Raw genomic sequence first — 15,322 nt, forward strand, 5'->3', positions numbered from 1 at the left:
TCGTTTCGGGATAGAAAAAAAATACTTAATTCTAAATAGGTTGTGATTATAGCTGACATTAGTGGTAAGTTTTGGATATAATACAGCTACACACTCAACAGAGAGTTGTTGATGTAATGATATTTCTAATAAAGCATTTATATTTTAACAGTTCTTTATCTCACCACAAAATCGGCAAATAAACAAATGAGTTGTGTTAATAGTACCACTGATATTTTTTGTGACATATTTATATTTGTAAAGATTTTTATTTGTGTTTCAAATCAAGCTCTCTTACAAATGCTTTTTAAGGATTGATCGTCAGATTTAAATACTCTTCATTTGAAGACTGCTATTTCTAAAGATTTTATACTAATAATTTTAGAATGAAATTTGAGAAAAAGTATTAATTGCATGAAAGAATAAAACGAATATATATATTCAGGTGAAGTACTTCCATTAAAACAGCGATTCACAACAATAACTAATATGTTTAAGGCTTGAGTATAATAATACGGGATAATTTTACTTTCCTTTTAATGAAAGTCTTTTGTTCCAAGCGTCAGTTCAAAACTATTTAGAAGTATTGTGCTGTATGTACTAGGACAAATTTCCATCCTATTAATTTTAAGACGCATGATTTTTTTTAAAAAAATATAAGCAATAAATTCATGTTAGAACTCAAAATTTAAGTACTTCAAATAACAAAAATGTATTTCCTTTTACACACACATGAAACTTCCGAAAGTTTCTAAATGAAAATGAAAACAAAAGGATTAAAACATAACACAATCTGAAACAAGCGTTATTTTAACAAAGGTTACGGTTATTAATTTTCAGTACGTGTCAATGATAAATGTGGAGAAATCTTCCCTCCGTTTTTACGAACGCATACAAAACAATCATCAAACTACTCATTAAGACAATTAAATAAACGAAATTATATAAATGAATATTGCAACTTTGGCGTCAGCGTATGAAGTTGGGGATTACAGAGAGTGCATTTCAGAAGAGTAATTTTCTCCTAAAAGTACCCTTTATTATGGTTAAAGCAATATGTAAAGTCAGGGACTTTAATTGAGGCGTTGAAGAGGAAGTAAAGGAAGTATTTATTGTTAATTACTTCCATGCATACAAAGTTCCGCAATTATTATAGAAAAGCATAACAGAAAAAAATCTCTCATTTATATTTTGACTTTGAATTATACAAACAATTACCGGTTTGAAAGTATGGCCTGTGCTTCATTAAGTGCTTATGATAGACATTCAGCACAGAAATTGTGTGATTACTTTTACTGATTTTTGGCACATAAAGGCGGGAAAGATAGATAAGAGACAAGGATTAAGTTTTATGAAAGTTTTGATTTCTCAGTTCATGTTTTGAAAGTGATATTTTTGAGTTACAATGTAAAGTATTTATTTAGCGTTATTATGAATTTTTAATTCTTAAGTAGGGAAATATATTTGCTAGTTTTTTTAATGTATTTTAAGTTTCAGGTACTCAAGGATGATTTTGCACGTAGTTGTTAATTTTATTATAACACTTTTCATATCTGTTTCTAATTAATTGTCTGGGTTATTACTACTTCTTCAGTGTTGGAGTAACAAAGTAAGTAGCTGATTTCTTAAAATTCGTTAAATAAAAACAAAACTAACCAAGCTTAAAAGTTCAAATGTTAAATAGATGAATTACTACAATAATCGCTAAATACATTGTTGTTTTTATTAATAATTGAAAATTTAAAAAGCTTAATAGCATTCTGTAAGATTCTTGCATAAAATATCATAAAACTCTTACTTTCTTCTTCTTCTAGTTCTTCACAATCCTTAATTGAAAGCTTATAATCACTCACAATACGTTTCATAACAACACTCACATTACGTTTGCCAAAAATATTTCCTTTAAAAGTAGGATTGGTTTCATTTATAATATTTCCTATTTAAATAATTAACTCGACTAATATAAAATACGTTCAACTAATTATGTTTAGTTGCATGGGTATTTAAAGATAGAGTGGCATATAACTATTAGTAAATTATTATTTTGGTTATATTAGAAAAAATATTGCAAAAATTCAATTGAATATTTTAAAAATGAAGCAAAATGTTCTTTTTTTTTAATAAATTTACGCTGTAATTCCATCACAATTCATTTATAATACTTAAACTTATAATAAATTTAAAAGAAAAACCGAATTCATGTCATTTGTTAAAGTTCTTTGTTTAAAGAATTACAAAATTAAAAGTTTAGTTGTTTAAAAGATGAAATGCTACCTAATTGTATCTTACATTTTTATTTTATTAGAAATAAACAACTTTACCCCTAGTTAGACATTTCGTTGAAAACAGAGTTGTTTAAGTTAAACTGACTCAACTGAAAGACTCCTAGTTCCAGTTTTACTGGAAGGATCCAAAGGATATACAAAAGATAATTTGGGATCAAAATCCGGTCAAATAAAGAATAATTAATTGCTTGCAGTACAAGTACAGGTAATCATGCAGTACAGGTAAGAGCAAAATGTTGTTTTCGATACAATCTAATTTCAACAGTTAGCAGTTTGGATTATTTTAATTGATATTTGAGAAAATGTTTCTTTGATACCAATTAAATCAGATTTCAATTATAGGGTGTTTCCACGAGCCTCAGGATGCGTACTTAATTTGATACCAAACTATATTTATTTTATTTAAGTAATTTATTATTATCAGATGGCAATGATTTTCTCTAAAATATAATTATTTTTTTATGAAATTATTTCGAACACGCTGTTTTTACTGTCCTTATTGGCATGATCGGAAAAATATTATTGTTTTATACTTAATTGTATGTTATATGTCTTAATTATACTATCGAAACAAGCAAAAAAATCCCCTTTTTGTCACAGTTTTTTTAAATGGTTTATATTTCATCGATATACTTCTCTTTAGTGCGGTAAAATTGGACATTTTCCATGGAAAATCTAATATACATGATTTTTTTTTTTTTTTTGCAAAAAGCTTTGTTATGTTCTTATAAATGATACCTGAAAGCTTCCTTATTCTCTTCTGTGTGCTTATCCCTTTTTGTGGAAAAAAAGGTTGATTTGAAGAGAAAAATTTAATTTTTTTTTAAACAGACAAGTGAAGCATTTTGCCCTGTGTATTTTTTAGCGTTGTACTAAGTGAAACAATGTTTGAGACAATCGGACTGTTAGTTTAGAAATTATAAAGTTTTTATGAACAAAAAGTACAATATTGAACTTGTATTTATTCCCTGCATGAAAAGAAAGTCTGGTTAAATAACCAAACTGTATGGTAAGGATATTTCTGGTAAAAAAACATAATTATGGTTAATAAAACCATAATAAACGGTATTTAGCCATTCATTTGATTTTTTTCATTCATTCGTTATAAAAATTTACTGGAAATTTTGGTTTTGCAAATTATAGTTCTTATTACCGTACATTTAGAAAGAAATGCAAAACTGACAAGTAAGTACAACCGAATGAATGGTTTTATGTATTGTTCTAAGGTTTCATGATAAAATTAACAAATTTCACCATATTTACAAAATTTCATCTCTTATTATAAAACTATAATTTGTTGCTAATTTTGCCTAAATCAATGCTAATGTGGTATACTGGCAGTTTTGACAATACTTTTTTCTTAGTTTACGTCTGAAATATTGCGATATTGGCAAGTGACATTGTTACCTATATAAGCAAAAATTTATGGTTGATATCTAATGATAGCTAATTAGCTTAAAATTCGTATTCATGGTGCCACTTTATTAAACACCATCTATCAGCCAATCCATCTATCAGCCAATAATCTGAGGAGACAGCTTAAGCTCGAGAAAAGCATTTCCGTTTCTATAGCTATCATTTTGCAAAACAATTTAAATGGAAATAGGCAAAAATTTGCTCGAATGAGGCTTTTGCAAATTGCAGATTCATTTCCTAGCTCGATACAAAAACGACTAAAAAATACACCAGTTATCATTTCTCGGCGAAATAAGTTAAATTATTTGAAACCATCTGATTTCTTGCCTAATAATTTGTTTGTGAATGAATATTATTAAAAAAAAATCTGTATCGATAATCTGCAGTGTATTAGTCTCACACATTAGAATAACATCGTAATAATACGTCAGTAAAGCAAAACCCGTATCACTTGATTGTTAATTTTTTACATTACGTTGAGTGTACCATATTGTACCATTGAAATAATCCTATAACTACCTACATCGATAAAACGACAGTAATTAATTATGTAATAAGTAAGAATTTATTACATTTTTTTGATAAATACTTTTAAAGATGGGTTTACTTTTCCAGCGAAAATAGTTCACTTATTTCCTCAATAGACGGTAGCACTGGTTGGCTCTTGTGAGCTTTAATGGGGTATGTAGCAACCACATCGCTAAGCTACAACAGCGCTACCACGTACAAGACAGTGGATGCTCAGACTTCGAACCGAATGGACCTCCTTCTTTACTTCTCCTTTTCTTAATTAATTAAACTTGTGTTTCTTTCTCCGTGTGCTATATGTATATTAATAAAATATTTGGCACTAAGCTTTTCCTCATTTTAAACTCCTCGAGATCTAGCTAGGGCCACTGGTATAACATGGTTTGCCTCCAGGTGGCACCACTATTATAAGTTGTAAATGGAATCACAATAGTGATATTTATCGTAAATTTTAATCGTCTTTTTAAATGAAACTTTTAGTTGAATCAAGTGTATTTGAGTTTATTTATATTTAAGTAGTATTGTTTTATCACTTTTATAAAGTATTATTTAATTTGTGACTATTTTTAACGTTGGGCTATTTTTTTGTGACGTTCGCTGGTGTTGCTCGTGCTACTGCCCGTGGGACGAAAACGGGTCAGTCCAAGATTCATTCGCTTTGCTGACTCGAGGATAAAGGGTGGTGGAGAATGGCAGAGGAGGAGATGAGCTAAGGCCTGGGCCGCTTAGCGGATGAATGGAAGTGGAGAGCTAAGTTAGGCCGGAGCCGCTAAGTCCGAATCTCTTTGAGACCCATCTCGGCTTCCCATTGCTGAGAGTCTGCTGTTCCACCTGTGCTAACAGCCATATTAGAAGGAAGCCTGAATGGAATCCATCAGAAACTGAATTATTGACTTGTTCCACGAGATTTGGTTGCAATACCGGTGGGCATTCAAGGGATTTGGACCATAATTTGGATGGAAGTAAAAAAACTCTAAATTCGATTTTAGTATAGTTTTAAAAGAATAATTTACCTTGACTCCTAATTGCTTCTACTAGATTTTAAGATAAATGTGATTTTTACGTTTAAACAGGAGATAGAGAGTACTGTGATTTTTATTTACAATTGCTTTTTAGTAGATTTTAAGATAAGTGTGCCTATTATTTTTAACAGTTTTTACAGGATTTGGAATATTAGAATATTGATCCTTACATTTTTAATTGCATTTCATTGAAAATATAATTTCGTATTGCCAAATTTTAAACCTGAAGTAACTAAGTGTACATATGTGATATCTATGTAATAGCATTTGGAAATGATTTTAGTTTGGCGTTTTGTTTGGTATATTTAGTATCCATAAAATTCTTTGTAAATGTTTAATGTTGCAAATAATTCTTTGATTGACTTTTTTTTGAGCCTGGATAACACTGTTACCAAAGTTACTATATTGATCACTGGGAAGCTTAAACCTAAATTTTAGAGGTAACAGTACAATTATTTCCGTATTTTGACTATAAGTGGAATGCCTCAGAATTTAACATACCAAATATATATATATATATATATATATATAGATAGATAGATAGTATAATTGANAGATAGATAGAGAGATAGATAGATAGATAGATAGATAGATAGATAGATAGATAGATAGATAGATAGTTAGATATAGATATAGATAGATATGAAAAATTATATTTTTTAATATTTGTTTTTACTTCTTAAATTATAGAAATGCACGTTTTGCATTTACATGTTGCATGTATCTTGACTTTAAACTTCTGAGATGCCTTACGGTAAAAAGGAAAATAAAAAAGTTTTTTCTTCAGCAACAAATTGCAAGAATGAATGCTCAATTAAATAAATAAATGTCAGAACTTTATCAAGATCATTTTATTTATGCATTTTTATATAGTTTCATTAGGTAAATAAATAAATGATATAATGAATACAGATATCAAGCTTCCCAGAAATTGATTTTTTTCTTGCCGCGTAATTTCCCTTCAATAAAGTGCAAAAATATTTTTTTTAAAAATATGGATAATTACTTATATATTGAAATTTGTGTTTTCTGTTTACCTTGCATAGTGTTGAATTGGGGTATATCAATGAGTGATTTCTTTAATAGCATAAATTTTAGCTGTAGGGAAACATATTATTATTGGCATTATGGTAATAATTTTTAAAAAAAATTATTAAATTTGTGTTTTGATATGAGAACAACATATCTAATAAAATATGCTTTAAATGATAAATTTAATTTTTTGCCCTATTTTCTAGGTATTATTTCTGTTTTATAATGCAATGCCAAAACTTCGAATCCTTTAGTTAGAAAGACAACAAAGCTGGAATGGATTGCGCTTTTAGCCTATGTAGATTTTTTAATTAATTTATTTATAGAAGTGTTAATTAGCGCACATCTTACAGAAAAACTAAATCTCTAAACATTTATATTTTTGTATCGTGAATACTAATATCCACATTTCAAAAATAAAATATCCACATTTCAATGAATAATGGCATCAATTTTGGTATCTAGTTTGGAAGAATAAAAGAAATTTTTTTTATTAATATTATTATTAATATGAAATAAGCAATAGTCTTTTATTATTCAATTATGTAAATCATGCTTTTAATTTTGGTTATATTATAAAAATTAACTCCCAAAAAATGTATATATTGCAATTAATGTCAATATCCTTACACGTGTTTAATTTATATTAAATGTTCTCGATTTTATATCCCTAGCGAAGTTACCACCTTTATCTAATGTCTTATTTTGATTAATATTACAATAAGCAAATTTTTTTATTCCAAAAATGTGTATATCATGCTTTTAATTTAATTTATTTCATAAATATTAACCAAAATAAATAAACTTATTACATATAATTTAAATATTCTTACACTTGTTTGATTTATATGAAATATTTTTGATTTTATATCCCAAGTGAAGTTACCATTTTTATCTTACGTCAATATGACTTGTTGAAACTCGGTTATTCGATGAGGATAACCAGATGGCCCTAATAGTCCCAAAAGTCATTAATTTATTTTTATGACTGAGGATGACGCGTTGAGAGTCACTTTTCTACTCATTTCCGAATTTTATGACTGCTGGGAAACGAAAGTAGCCACGAAGAGCCGAGTGAAATCTGTCCAAATTTATCCACTTGGCAAAGGATTTTATCGTGAATTTAATCTCACTGAGACTCTCCAGTTTATGTTTCTGAAGGGAATTATAGGGAAAAATGATGAAATATAATGAATTTGGCAAGTTTCTGTTTTCCCTATAAATGATGTACTGTGAATTAACGAAAGTGGATGCGCCTATTGCCCAAACATAGCATTATTTGTCGCAAACAGTTTAACATTTACGTGTAACGCTAACGTTAAATAATTGTTCACGGTTTGAATATTCGGTTAATTGAGATTGTTTTTAACAACGTTTTATGATGCAATTTTTTCTTAAATATTTTATTTCAGCTGGTTGCGTTTGGATTTCATTTTATAAAATGATAAAATAATTCAGCTGACAAACTAGCTACGAAATAATCCACATGGCCGAGTTTTCTTCCGTGATTTAGAGCTAAAAGTACTCAATGGTGCAATATACATTGGCTTGACTTTTACACAGAACACGAACGAACGCCTCATTTGCCAAACTTTAATTCAAAAATAAAAATTAGTAAAATGTTGCGTACCTTAATCCACCACACATTGCAACTTGGAACATTGGGAGGAACTCAAATTACTCCATAGAAAGCATTTTTTTTTATAATATAAAATTTTGATATTTTGATAAGGCACTTGAAACTTATGTTTCGTGTTGACTGTATGAGCTAAGTCGTAACGTAATTTTTAAGATTTTTTATTGGAATACTCTAAACATTTATAATTTTACTGAAACTGTATTTTTACCTGCATTTAGTGTCATAGTCCACAAAGAATTGTAATTGTGCAAACTGAACATTTTGCTCATTCTTTGGACAAGTCTAAAGTAAAAATTGCCAACAGTTTTTGTCGATTTTGTTAAGCCTAACGGAAATAAGTATTAAAAAATGGTGTGCCGTCTTAAAGAGAATAACAATTCGATATTTATGTTTTCTAATGTTATATTTATAAGGATATATTTTCAGATAATACTGATTAAAATACTACTAAGCATTCGAAAAATAAAAAAATCTCTCGACACACACAATACAGCCGACAGTACTTTTCGTTTGAAGCATAAGCAACGTAAGCTAACTGAAAAAACAAAATTTATGTGCTGAGAGTGAAAGTTTTTACTTTGGTCCAAGGTGCAGCATTCTGTCATATTAATTTCAAGTAATTAAATTTGCAAAAAAAAAAAAGTAAGATAGCATCTGCCTTAGTATGAAATTTCACATTTTTCAAAATATTATATGCTCTAAATCTTTAGTACTAAAAAAATAGTCTTTAAATACATGTAACAAATTAAAAAGAATACGCTCGCACAAGAAAAGCAGCACCAGTGCTGTGGGATATATTAAATCGTTACTCCTTTTTTAATCATTTCCGGTAACATAAAATAATAAAACCACAAACCAAAGACGGCGTACTAAGCTCTTGCTTTCAACTATTTTCTTAGGTCAAGAGAAAACAAATAAATCACATTTTGTCTTTCTTGAAGCTCATTTTGTGTTATTTTAACAGAAGTTAATACTCTTTTAGAAAATAATAGCTTTATCTCTTACCCATCACTTTCTTCCTTAAAAAATTTATTCTGTTTATTACCTGTAAACTACAATTTATGTTGAAAATTGAGTTTCATAAAATTTGAGAAAAACTATATATCTAGATTTGTCATTTTTTTTGTGGATGTTTTTTTTTTTGAATTGTGAACAGTCAATTGTAACTAATGTTGAAAAGAAAACAATGCTTGATTTAAAGTGAGTTGATTTTTTATAAGAATATGTCACTAACCAAGCATAAAAATAAGCAATTGAATTTAAACCGATTTGTTCATATGTAAAATGACACAAATACTGTATCCTGTACGTACTTGGCGTATGTAGTTTAACTGATCACAATGAAAATAAGACGTGTAAGAGTGTTTGTGTGTAATTTTTATGAGCAGAAAAAATATTTTGCGAGTTACAAAACGAAATACACTGAAAAGTAGGAATTTCCAAAATAGACAAGGTGATCTATATAAAACTGTAAATTTGAGTCTTATAAGTTAGAAATTATTATCTTAACTACTAATGATATTTTTCGAATTAAGGGTGTTCATAGCTTGTAGTAATTAATAAAAGAAGATTTAATTGAGCAATAAACTTTATTAGAAGTAAGTAAAGTGTCTTAAAAGAACTTTTACTTCCAAGAGTTAATGTCCTTACATAATGTAATTATTAAAAAATTGATTTTATTCCGTTTTTTTAATAAAATAGGAATTTGCCAAACGTTTATTTGTGACTTATATAGAAATCATATAACATATAGAAAATAAACTAAAAGTCAGACACATAGTCATATCACTCAGATAAAGAAAATTATGCCTATAAAACAATCCTTATCTTTCATATATAAATAAAAGGAAAATCTTACATAGCATCATATTTCACACGCATAGAAAATGTCATTGAAAAGATCCTTATCATTCAGATTTAAAATAAAATGTTAATCAAACATAATGTTATATTTTACTCAAATAAAAATTGTGTGCCATTCAAACAATCCTGATCACTTAGAATAAAAAATTAATGCTAATCGTACATAATGCAATCTCTCACTCAGATTGAATATGTGTGCCATTTAAGCAATCTTAATCACTGAAATAGTAAATAAAATGCGCATAATTTCATATTTCACTTAATTTAAAAATTATCTGTCACTTAGACATTTATTTGCTACTCAGATTGAAAATAAATTATTTATCAGACAATCGTTTGTCAACGTCAGCTGTGCTTTAAGGAATCGGTTCTGATAATAAATACAAGTTTCAAGATGAATAACCTATATTTTATATAAAAATATTACGATTATCGCTAAATTTGAATATTTCATCATAAACATACTTAATTGGGTTTTACTAAATCGATAATATAATTAATTTAACCACCTTATCTTGTATACAATTAAGCATTAACAAATAAATTAAATAATGATTGTAATAATCCAAAAAAAAATAATTACTCGAGTTTACAAAAGGAGTTATCAGGAGAAGAATATGAAGAATACTGATGTACTGGTGAAGACCGCTCCGCATAGTTTACAAAACTGCACGAGTCTTCACTTGCCTTTCTGGACAATCATGGAAAATACATCTGGAAGAAAATAAAATATTGTACATTTGTTTAACTATTTCAAACAAAAAGATTTTTTTTTTACAAAATAACAAAATTATAGTGAATTGATTTCGAAATTTGTGATTCAGAAAAGATGAAGGTATTATTAACACCTATTATTTTTTGCAACTTATTTAGAGTTTATTGTTTTGTGAAAGCACTATCTTTTTATTTTGTCGAAACACTAAGCTTGATTGCATAGTTATTTCACCAAAGAGAAAGTTCAATTCGAACATAAATAACTGGCACAAGCCATAGTACAAACAAAATTAAACAATCAAAAAGTAGCAAAATGGAAAAAATAGTTTAATTATTGAAGATTCATTAATTGGTTTTTGAGTTCAATTATTTAGAGGAAACTCAAGTTCTGATTATTACTTTAGGAATGTAAGATTTTAAAACTTTTTGCTTTATGAAGGAAATAATTTAAAATCAATTTATTTTTAAAAGTACTATATTAGTTTTTATAATTTCTTAAAATACTAATTTAAGAGTTTGTTTGACTGAAAGTACTAATTTTAAATTTAAATTGTTTGGTATCGTGCTAATTGTTTCTTATTTATTTGTTACAAAGTACTAATTTATAAAAATTCTAAATAATAGGTAACGGTTTAAAACCTCTTTTGTATGGTGTTTAAATATAGGTGACTATTGGAGCACTGAGTAATGAAGATTCAAAACTTACTCACTCTGAAATGAATCATAATACATTTTTTTCAAATGAATCTTCTATGTAACTGGAGGAATTGTAATTCACAGCACAATCTTTTTAAGAGCATAACAAGGGAATAAGAATTGATTTGTTTAATATAAAAAAAAAAGAAGTTGGACAATGGAAATATTTTTTTATCCGATGTTTCAATTCAGTAGAAAGATCATGAAAACTTAAATGTTTCAAAAAGCAGATTATAAGTGCGCTAATTTATAAGTTCAGACCATTTTAAAAATTAAATCAAGTATAAAAACACACTTTCTCTGCATGAACATACTTTTTTATCAATGAATTCAGATTTTTGCACTTCAAAATGCCAAAATATCTTACCATCAAAATACCAAAATATTTTGCAATATTTTCTACATTTCAACATTCCCCAAACGTTTTTGTAGTCAAAAATCTAACTTCGTTGGAAATTATATACTTTTTCAGAAAATTTGCATGTTTGTGTCTGATACTGTAAGTCAATTAATAGACATTTAATATTTAGTTAATTTGAATAAAACTACTGAAATATTAAAGTTGACCCTTAAGAGCTGAAATTGCGATCGTTGTAAGCATTAAAGATAACACTTTTTTTAAAATAAATAAATTATTATTGATTGATTTCACATTCATCTGTTTGACTTCATCTATTTTACAAACATAAATATATATTACTGAGCATAACAGTTTCAAACTCAAATAAAATGAATGCATTAAACAAAAATTTAAATATGTCCATGTTTCAATATACTGTATAAGATACAATTTTAATTGGTTCAAATATTTTGCGTTTTTGAGGAAAAATAAATTCGCTATTAAAATGAGCAATCATGAATTTATTTTTTTAAAATAAAAGTAAGATCACTTTGCCTGCAAAGTCTTCTCGCTTAATAAATTATTCTAGACGCCACGTTCAAATATTTGATACATTTCTAATTCGTAATTGCAAATGGATAAAACGATCTCTTAACGGATTAATTAAATATACTACTCTTCTGAATGCAGAAGGAAAACATTTAAAAGAAGACTTGGTAGTTTATAATTCAAAATATTTTCGCTGTTTAAACTCTAATGAAATAGTTTATCTTTTTAGTACAAATTATTGATATTATTCAGTGTCACTAAACTTAGTTACTTTATGGCTTATATTATACATTTATTATAACAATATCACGGGTTAAATAATTAACATTTGAACACAATATTGCTGAAAAGATAAAGTTACACAGACTAACTTAAAAGTCAAATTTTTACATGTTTTCATTTAGTGCATATGTTCAATAATGTAATTAAGAAATGTCATTGGGTTTTATATTTATATATAACATAAAGACAAAAAGGATAAAGGAAAAGAATGATTAAAGAAGAAAATTAAGAAAAGTACATAATAGAACTCCTAAAATAAGTCAAAAATATAAGTAAATCAAGGGGAAAAGTTATAATGATTTTTTAAAGAAGAAAAAATTATTAAAAAATATTTTTAAAAATTATTCACAAATTTAAGAACTTTTAAACTAAGAAAAAATATATTGGAAAAAAACATGAAATAAAGAAAACGTATGATCTCGTCCTCAGCTCTCACGTCTATATCCGAAAAAATAGTACTTTCTAGTATTGCATTAATATAGCTGAAGTAAAGCATGTCAATACAATAGTGTCAGAAGCACCAAAAAATTGACATGAAAATAGAACTCATTAAGAAAAAAATTTATACGAAAAATGAAAAACTGCAACATGAAACAATCAAGCAAAAATAGAAAATAAAAAGTCAAGAAAATTCAGAATAAAACTCAAAATGTAATACATATAGTGAGTAGCGAATTCAAAAGTACTTTACTTACAGACATTTTTCAAAAATGATTTTAAATGTTTTCGTGACAAGTTTGTCAGATTACAAAATATGAAAATAGAAACTTAAATACCGAATGAAGGAAATCAACTAACGTCGCGTTCTTACTGAAGTACACAAGCGCTTTTGATTTGTTAGTTACCTTGTATTGGCAAGAATCTGGATGTGCGAGAGGTAATAATTAGTTTATAATTAATAACGTTGTCGCCATGTGACGCAAAGTTAGTTCCACCAAAGTTTAGTTCCACGAGGGTTTGTTTAATCAAAAGTCCTCCATGAAGGCAAATTTCTCCCAATACTTGATCCGGGAGTTTCCTTGTCTTCTAGATAGGGTTCAAAATTACAGGGCTACTGAGTTGAACATTAGTAGTCGAACATAAGTAGTCGAGTTGATCATTATTAATCGAACATAAGTAGTCGAGTTGATCATTAGTAGTCATGAACCCATGAAATGGATCGGTTGTTCAATGATGGCTATGAAATAAAATAAAATTAACAAGGTGGAATTTCATTGATAAAATTTTAATATTTATAAGGTTGAATTTAGAGAAATTATTAACATTTATTTTTAAAAAAAATATTTAAAAATATTATTTGAAAAAAAATATTTAAAAATATTATTTGAAAAAAAATATTTAAAATATGATTTAAAAAAATTCGATATTAATATTAGAAGATTTTCTGCCCCGGATTTTTCCGCATTGGATTTGCACATGGTAGGAATATAAATTTAGTTAACAAGGAAAATTTTTACTATATAATTAACTCAACGATTTCATACAGAATATAATTACACTAGTTGAATAGCCATTGTTTTCTATTGCATTTTGGAAGCGTTCGTCTATTTGTTTCTTCTATAAATAAACATTACCACAAATTCTGTTCATTACATTCATTTGATTAAAAATGGTATTTAAATAAATGATTTTAGAACTATTAGAATTCTATGTAATTAGTTTATTTATATTAAATTTAAAATCATTTCTTTATCGTATAAATTAACAACGCAGATATTTCTTTCTTTCTTAATATTTAAATCCAAAAAAATTTATTTAATATTATCGCCATGATTATGAAGCAAGATTAATTCGTCGGGGGAAATAATATTAAGCAAAATTGTTAATTTTATAGATTGAAGATATTTAAATCCTCAATAAATCTGAAAACATATTAAAAATTTAAAGTGTAATTTTTTTTCATAATAGTGTAAAAATAATGAGTATGAATAATTAGATCCTTGTGGTATTCCATCAATTTGAACAAAAATATTTTTTCCGTTGTAAATATATTTATTAAAAAGAGAAAAATTGATTAGAATTTCTGAATAATCAAAATCACAATAAAGAATATTCTCATAATTATAGTAATAACTCAAAAGAACATCTTTTAGCTTAGAAAGGAGAATGCTATTAAAAATGTCTAGGAAATCAAAAGTAAAACTTATTTTGTTTAATGAATTGTACTATTGGTTATTATTTGTGATAATCAAAGAAAACCCTTATTTAATAATATTGTTAATAATTTTATTTAAGTAGGGAAAATGGTACCAGGTTCAGTTAGGCAAGAATTAGACCCACAAATGATTGATCTAAATTTAATTGGAATTTTATGACATTTTTGAACTGATTATTAGGTACGGAAGCTGTATTATTAAAGTGTATTTTTAAATTGTATTATTTATAGTATTATAATCATTAGCTTTATTTTTTTACCTCTTATGGAAAGCTAAAATTTTTTGAAAGATGTTATCATTATTTGAATTACAAAGCCTAAAACTTTTACTATTATTTAACTAATTATTTAAAAATTTAAATTGGAATAATTTTTTTTTTTTTGCAAAATATTGCATAGTTATTGTTCGCTTTATTTATTCGCTTTATATATTATTATTACAAAATATCTTTGTAGTTGCTTAATTGATTGATCAATTTTAAAAAAAAGAGATGTTGAATCGTTATCGTTTTTTAAATTTTCCTCATCATTAGAAATAAAGTTTTTAAAGCAAAAATAAACAGCCCATTTCCATTCTGTTAACGTACCTAAAGGTAAATAGAGTTTATTTTATATTTTTAAACAAAAACTATTGAGATTATTAAGATAGTATTTTAGAATTTTATTAATTGATATATGGTAAAGGCTCGAAATTTTTTTTAACATTAACTTCTTTTTAGCTCTAAGTTTTCTATAATATTTAAATTACTGGTAAAATTACCTGAAACCTTATTATAATCTGTCTTAATTTTATTTTGTTATTATATATATATATCTTTTGTA

General features: G+C 26.8%; 1 protein-coding gene across 3 annotated transcripts in view; it reads right to left on the minus strand.

Annotated features, from left to right (window-relative positions):
* The window catches only part of LOC107454880 (neural cell adhesion molecule 2), a 120,207-nt gene that overhangs the window by 37,852 nt on the left and 67,033 nt on the right, over nucleotides 1–15,322 (minus strand). For all 3 annotated transcript variants that reach the window (XM_071184652.1, XM_016072219.3, XM_016072218.3), the window contains exon 2: nucleotides 10,348–10,478. In XM_071184652.1, coding sequence (XP_071040753.1) covers nucleotides 10,348–10,420 — 73 coding nt within the window. In that variant the 5' untranslated portion in view covers nucleotides 10,421–10,478. The remainder of the gene's footprint in view (nucleotides 1–10,347; nucleotides 10,479–15,322) is intronic.

The sequence above is a fragment of the Parasteatoda tepidariorum genome, chromosome 1, assembly GCF_043381705.1.
Source record: "Parasteatoda tepidariorum isolate YZ-2023 chromosome 1, CAS_Ptep_4.0, whole genome shotgun sequence".
NCBI lineage: Eukaryota > Metazoa > Arthropoda > Arachnida > Araneae > Theridiidae > Parasteatoda > Parasteatoda tepidariorum.